This window comes from Malus domestica, chromosome 08, assembly GCF_042453785.1.
Source record: "Malus domestica chromosome 08, GDT2T_hap1".
In the NCBI taxonomy this organism is placed as follows: Eukaryota; Viridiplantae; Streptophyta; class Magnoliopsida; order Rosales; family Rosaceae; genus Malus; species Malus domestica.
The window spans coordinates 3,276,316-3,284,226 of record NC_091668.1 but is presented as its reverse complement, the minus strand read 5'-3'; the positions used below and the strand labels follow the sequence as shown (position 1 = coordinate 3,284,226).

Genomic DNA, 7,911 nt, shown 5'->3' with positions numbered 1-7,911 from the left:
AGAGAGGATGAGCACAACTTTTTTAGCCCTATATTTTTGTTTTTTTTTTCTATTTTTGTTTTTCTTTTTTTGTTAGCGTCATATTTTTGAAAAATGGTTAGTACTTTTTTCTAAAGAATATGAAAATGGATAGGATTGGCAATTTGTGTTTGCCTGTTGGGTTCGTGTTGACACGACATAACAGATCAATACTACATGATTATGAATTGCATCATTAATTTCAGACCGAAACGATACACGATTTTAACATGTTACGTGTCAAGAAAACAGAAGATTCAAGTTTTATTTTAACGTGCTACATATGAGTTGGCTCAAAAATATGTTCATGCGATTATGACTTGAGCATAATTATGGCCAACTAAAACCTATTTATTTTATCGTTTTTTCAACTCATTGTCGTGTTGTGTACCAAATAGTCATCCCTAGATTAAGACTTATGATCCAAGGTTTTTTTTTTATTATCACATTACCATTATTAATTGTCTAAGAACTTGAATTTCAAATCATGTTTTATGATTCAATATAATTTTAATTGTTGGAATGGTCTTTAAACTAAATAATCAAATGACTAACACACATTTTTAGTCAAAATGATAACCAATAATTAGTGTCTCCCTTTTTATGTCACTAGTTACATATGCAGAACACAATAACTTTATAACTAATTTTGCTAATTTTTAAAACATGTACGTATTTCAATCTTCAATGAATATCGTATTTCTTCTCAAAAAAATTATCACGAACTCCAAACTATAAAATGCAAAATGAAATTGACCCTAATTTCTAACTGCTAAAAAAACAATTACTATCCAAATTTCCCATGTAATAATATGGTTGTGTCGCTTTAAATTGCCTAAATAAAGGAGGCAATGGTACATGCACGTGAGGATTCAGTACAAGCAAATCCTAAATTAACTTATTATCTTGTTTATTATTTCAATAAATAATTGTGTGTTCATCTTTTTCATCACGTAACTTTAATAAACAAGTGATGACAATACATTTTTTCTCGCATGTTAGTTTTCAAAGTTTTTACGGTATACTCACTTGAAACGAGGAAAATCATGATAATGATATGTTAAGAATTGGAGAAAGAAAGAATGAAAACAAGATCAACTACTAGTCTAGTCAACCTAGTTTCTAATTTATGATTTTGTATAGTAAATGCCTATAAAGGGTCATAAGACTTTATATAAATGTTTTTAAAGTAGTTGAAAATACTTTTGGTGAAAATAATTTTGGAATCAATTTTTAGTAGAAATGCAAGTAAATTCTAAAAAAACACTTAAGGTGCTTTATGCAAGAAGCACATAATAACCAAAAAACATTTTCTCTAAAAATATTTTCAGTAATTTTAAAAATACTTCCAAACTAGTGCATAATTTTTCTAGTTACTCTCCAAAGGCTAATCTTAGTTCACCCAACAAAATTCTTTTACACCTCAAAACCCTTTTTTGCCCTATTCAAATCCGAAACACCCACTTAAAATTGAAAAAATAAATAAACATTGCACTCCATGCAAGATCCCATATCGCCTAGGGGAGTAATCCTTATATATATAATCTCATCCTTACTTAGCACAAAGCCTTTTGGGAGCTCACTGGATTCAGAGTTCATCGGAACTCAGAAGTTAAGCGAGTAGCACATGAGAGCACTCCTATGATGGGTGACCCACAGGGAAGTTCTCGTGTGAGTTCCCAAAAACAAAACCGTGACGGTGTGGTCGGGGCTCAAAGTGGACAATATCGTGTTACGATGGTGGAGCGGGCCTGGGAAGTGGTCCGCCCCTGGCTGGGATGTGACAAATGGTATCAGAGCCTAACCCTGGTCGTGGTATGCCAACGAGGACGTATGGCCCCTAAAGAGGGTGGATTGTAACATCCCACATCGCACAGATGAGTGATCATTAAATGTATATTCCCATCCTTATCTTGCACGAGGCTTTTTGGGAGCTCACTGCTTTGGGTTCCATCGGAACTCTAAAGTTAAGCGAGTAGCGCGCGAGAGTACTCCCATGATGAGTGACCCACTGAAAAGTTCTCGTGTGAGTTCCTAAAAACAAAACCATGAGGGCGTGGTCAGGGCTCAAAGCGGACAATATCATGCTACGGTGGTGGAGCGGGCTCGGGAAATGGTCCGCCCCGTGCCGGGATGTGACACTCCACCTCCCTTCCTCCGCCATCACTTACACTCAACCACCCTTTCTCAAGAGATTTTAATTTCGTTGAAATCGTTTTAATTTGATCTCGTTGGAACCCATTTTGATCTAATTTCGATAACAACCAATAATTCGTGTAGAAATTGCCTGATAGAAATTTTGGTTTGATCTCGTTGCAAATTATACACATGCTTGTCATCACATGGTTTAGGGAGAGGGAGGGGGTCGCTTGATGGGGGTAGGATAAGAAGAAAATTGAGATAGAGTAAGTTTTCTTCAATATTTTAAACTAAATGAACAGTTACTATTAAATCGAAGAAATATTATTTTTATTTACTTGAGAGATATAAAGTCGGACTACCTAATAGCCGAAGTACTGGAAACTTATTTGAAAGAAAGAGAAAGGTAGTACGTGAGGGAGGATGGGGGCCAGGGTGGTTGGTCTTGTAAGAGCAATATTGGACATTTAGGTTTAACAAACAATACGACAATTTACTTTAAACTACAAGAAGAGAGATTTTAACACGAATCCTAATTTAGAATAATTGGGATGCTACTCTTGATAGGCAAACATGATATTCACATCTTTTGTTTTGGGTATGTTTGCCCACAACGCATAATTAAATGCTAACTTTAAAACAAGGACATTAAAAAATGAGAGAATATTTTGTATGACTGACACACGAGATGATACACTATGTGTCACTATACAAATAATAAAATATGTGTGTTAAAAAGTTAATAACTTAAAAAATAAAAGTTTTTACCACAACACGTAATGTATCACCCGTATTCTTATCATAATGAAAAATTTCTCCTAAAAAAATGTGTTAAGAGACATGAAACTGGACAATACAGCAAGTGAGGCGGCTGTTTGGCGTTTTGCAATGGGAAAGAGTGGATTTTTATCAGAAATAGAAAAAAAAGAAAAAAGAAAAAGAGTCTATCTATTTATGGAATTTAACTGCACAGAAGAATACGTGAAAAGCTTTGGAATATTCCACTAGTGGAACTACACGTGTCAGGTTGTTGGAACTGGACCACCTGGTTTTTATGTTTCTTAACAAACTAAATTGTAATAACTCTAAATTTCGTGTGGCTAATATGTCAATGGAGTCCCACATTATTTATTGCCACCATTGAGATTGAGATATGTCGACTATTCTGTAAATAAAATGTTTGGACCATATTTTTTTATTGGGCCTTGGATTGGGCCTACTTGGATCGCTCCATCTTCTCCAACTATTTATCCCAACCCATGGTAATAGTGTAAAACTTGTTCAAGCCCAGTCTAACACACATTCATTGCTAGTTCCTACACTGCACCAATATACGGCGAGAGTTTTCGGTGGATCGAAGCACGTACATATATCATAATTACGTTTGCTATAGCTGAATATAATTGGAGTGTACGACAAAAATAATCACGTAATGAAAGAGATAAACATGGTTTAAATTTAAGGAATGAACGATTGAAACCCAACTAAAAAGAATTGTTATTGACGCTAAAAAATTCTCATTATATACTCCGTAATTTCAATATTTAAAATAAAAGTATAGTGATGAAAAGTACATGACGAAATTTTTGAACTGTCAATAACAGTTCTAATGCATATTATTATTTAGAGATTTGATTATTCTAGAAACAAAAATCTAAACTTTAATTTACCCTTTTTTTTTTTAGGAAACTTTAATTTACCCATTTAGGAGTCATAAGGTACAACTTAATCGCACGCGAAACACGTGATTTGCTAAAATACAATTTATTGGGACCCATCCGCACGTAGTACTGATTTGGTACTAAGGTGCTTTTATAAAAAGTGGGTATAAAAAAACTGAGCTAAAAAATGTGTTTGGTAAACACTTAAAAACAGTTTATTTTCATAGTTTTGGGTGAAAAAAGCTGAAAAAGTGAAGCAGCAAAAATGAGCTTATTCTCACAGCATAGCATAAGCTGTTTTCTTTTTTCAAAGTACAGCAATACCAAACCAGCTTGTAACCGAACCTCATAAAAAAGGGACCTGCACGCCATGTCCATGATGACTCAACCTTCGACAGACGAGCACGTGCGAAAAAATACCTCATGGTTGCTTCCTTAAATATCACGTTTGGCTCAGAGAACTCGAAACACATATATGCTTGTACATAATGAGAAATTTATAGTTGTGACGGAAATACGGATGATACATAACGTGTTTTTATGTAATGATGGAAAATTTTATTTTTTAAGTTATTATCTTTTTAACACACATATACTACCATTTATATAGCGACACATGGTGTACCACCTCATGTGACGGTCATATTGAAAAATCTCTCGTACAGAATCCGATCCCCTACCCAGCAAGCCAAAGAATGCAACCCTCCACCCAAGCACAACACTACGCGTGGCAGACCAAAACGAAATCAGGCAATAAAATTTAGAGGCCGTCGATTCCACCCAATCGCAAGGCCACACGTGGAAAAATCCAAAACAACATCAACAAAACTTTCCCGAATGTTTACTCCGAAACCCAAAAGCAATAACAAATTGACGAAACAGACCGAAACTCAACCCGAAATCCAAATATCCAGTAACAAAATTAGCGGGCCCCCCAAATACGTAACTCCTTCGGGAATCGGGAATCGGGAATCGAAATCCGAATCCAAATACGAATCCAAATCCGAGAAGTGTCCTATTTCGGCTCCGAAACAGTTCACTATAAATAAAATAGTAATACAGAGCAAATCAAGCCACTCTGCAAATTCACAGTGAAGATTTTGAAGTCTCTGCCATAATCTCGCCGTAACGTAGAAAATTGCGTCAGAAATTCTTCAAAGTTTCGTTTTTTCTCGAGAGGTTTTGTTATGGAGTCGGCGGAGGTGAAGCGGATTTCGGAGCCGGAGGAGGTGGTGGAGGTGAAGTGCTACTGCTGCGATTTGAAGGAGGAGTGCACACCGGCGTACGTAACGACGGTGAAGGAGAGGCACCAGGGCCGGTGGATTTGCGGACTCTGCACTGAGGCGATCAAGGGCGAGAACTCGAGGTCGCCGAGGAAGATTAGCACAGAGGAGGCGGTGAAGCGGCACTTCATCTTCTGCGAGGAGTTTCGGAAGTCGATTCCTCCCGCGAACCCGACGGAGGATCTGATATCGGCAATGAAACAGCTGTTGCTGCGGACTCTGGACTCGCCGAGGAGGGAGAGGTTGGGCGACTGCCGGCCGGCGATGGTGAGGTCGAAGAGCTGCTTTGCGACTGTGGGGAAGGCACAGGGAAATTGATTGACTGAGAAATAAGAAACAAGATTAATGGAGAGTTTAGTGATTGACTGAGAAACTAATAATACGGATTAGTGATGAGATTAGTGGAATTTGGTTAACTGATAAAGTAAGATTTTTTTTGACTTGATTAATTAGGTTTAAGTGGTTTTTTTTGTTTTTGATTAATGAAGTGGATTAGTTTTGATAGTTGATTAAATGTACATGTTCTTTCTTTTAATCCAAGTTTCCTTAGATACATGCTTATGTTTTTTGTTTTTAATTAATTAATTTTTTGAACCAAAATTATTTTATTTTTATTATTGTTTGGTTTTGGTAATTAAACTAGAGACACAAGACACAAGAGTGCCTTGGAGTGTAAGTTTTGTGCCCTAGCTAATTGCAAAGTGAGTTCTTTGGTGGGTTTTGTTCCGTGGTGATTAATGACGCTCAAGTGTTTAATGGCTAATGACTCTCAAGTGTTTAATAGCTGACTGTATGAATTCTAGAACGTCTCGGTTTTGCGCCATGTCTTCTACTTGCTCGTATTCCATATCTTTTCTTAAAGTCATTTTCTATGTCTTCTTTTACCCTTCTACCCTGAGTCCTCGTCTCATAGTCACATTTTTTAACTGGAACATTTGTAGATCTTCAGTTCACATGTCCAAACCATCTAAACCCTAGTCTCTAGTTTGTATACGCGATTATGTATTTATTTCTCACGTTTTCATTCAATTTGTTTTTTCAATCCTTTGTTGATGTGTTAAGTCATGCGATGATAAAGATATACAAACTAATAATATAGAAGTCGAGTAGAGTATGGTCATCTGGTAATCTGGTGGACTGGTGGTTGTACTCTTGTAGGCTTGGAGCATTATTTTCCATAGCATGCATCGGTGTTTGTGTTTGAGTACAATTTTAAGACTTCTATAAATCCTAATGACACTCTTAGCGGACCCCTAACCTTGATTTGTTTAAAGAAATTATCATTAAAGGGTATTGTTTTCGGTATTATCGAACCCTATTACTATTTACCATTAAAGGGTATTGTTTTCCTCCTTGAAAATTCGTTACCGCCATCACATGAAAACACTGCCGGACTTTCTTTGTAAAACACCATTGCAGTGTCTTAGCATCTGGGAATGCCGGAAACTTACCGAGGGTTGTGAACAAGGCAGCGGAGAGAAGTGACCAAAGATTTTTCGCATTCCAAACATCATACACAACGCAAGTATTAGCTTTCTCTCGAGTAGCAAAGCAGGGCACTGCAGACGAATGAGTCTCATCCTGGTAATTGAGCTCTTATTTACATATTTATGCATGAATCTATTGCAGCTATCATCATGTTTGTCTTTCTTATTTTTCGTTTTCTATATATCATCAGATGATCTTGAAGCATGATTTTATTCAAGGAGCAATGTTGATCAAGCAGAATTAATTTAAATTTTGATCCATGCGTTCCAAATTTTGTGTTGAAGATTCTTTCAAACATTAAACCCGTTCCCACTAATAACCTCTTGAACTATATCAAACTAGCAATGATGATTAAACTTACAGATTTCTACCACCAACAGAATTCTAATTTCTCTGCAGGACGACTGAGTGTAAAGTTGAGATCGATAAACCATCAGTACGTGTTAAGTACTCATATGTTTCCAAAATCAATCTCACATTTCCATGTCGCAGGATTTTCTTATTTTAGTAGTTTTTCGCAGAAAAGAACGTAGAGATAGACAACCTGGTATTTTGGACCTGACCCGTTAATATTAGTATTTGGGTGAATGCTTAACGGATCGGGTAGCTAACGGGTGAACCCGTTAACAACCCGTTAAATAACGGGTCACTTTGGGTTAACCCATTAGACCTGTTAACACCCGTTAACACCTGTTAGTTGAGGATATTTTAGTAATTTCAGTAAAATCTTAACAACAAAATATAAACTCTATGCAAAATAATAATAATAATAATAGTTGTTAACGGGTGAAACGGGTAACCCGTTAAGCTAACGGGTTGGTCCGAGTGACCCGTTAACTTAACGGGTCGGGTTCCCTGACCCGTTTACATCATAGAGTAGTGGATGGGGCCTAATTAAGCTTTTTTTGCATGATTTGCTTATCTTAGTTGCAGAAGATTTTTCGTTGAATTCACCTTGAGGTTTCATCAAGCCACCCAAAGTTTCTCATGAGGTTTGTTGTTTGGCTTTAATCTACATAATTTAGTTGTTTCTGTGAAAATTTAATTCCAAGACAATGTCTTAGAGAAATTGCTAAATTGGTAATCTGTGCATGGTTAAGGGATTCTATCGAAGTGAAAAGCGTGGTGTCAACCATCAATGTCCCTTTCCTGTAGTTTCAACTGAAATTTTGATCTTCTTCTCCGATGTCATGCGAAGGCATTGGAAAGTGATTCCTTCAAGCATTCCTCCCGCTGACTCCTCATTGCTTGGACCTGATCTTGATGACACTAGATCCTCCATGGCCATTTTTCAACTGGTCAAGTATAATCGTGTGAGCTGA

At 36.7% G+C, this 7,911-nt stretch overlaps 1 protein-coding gene across 1 annotated transcript; it reads left to right on the top strand.

The window, feature by feature from the left end:
• Positions 1-5,005: 5,005 nt before the first annotated feature.
• On the top strand, positions 5,006-7,911 carry LOC103440634 (uncharacterized). Its single transcript, XM_008379331.3, has 2 exons — positions 5,006-5,368; positions 7,690-7,911. Exons 1-2 carry the CDS (start codon positions 5,006-5,008, stop codon positions 7,909-7,911), a joined length of 585 nt encoding a protein of 194 aa, XP_008377553.3.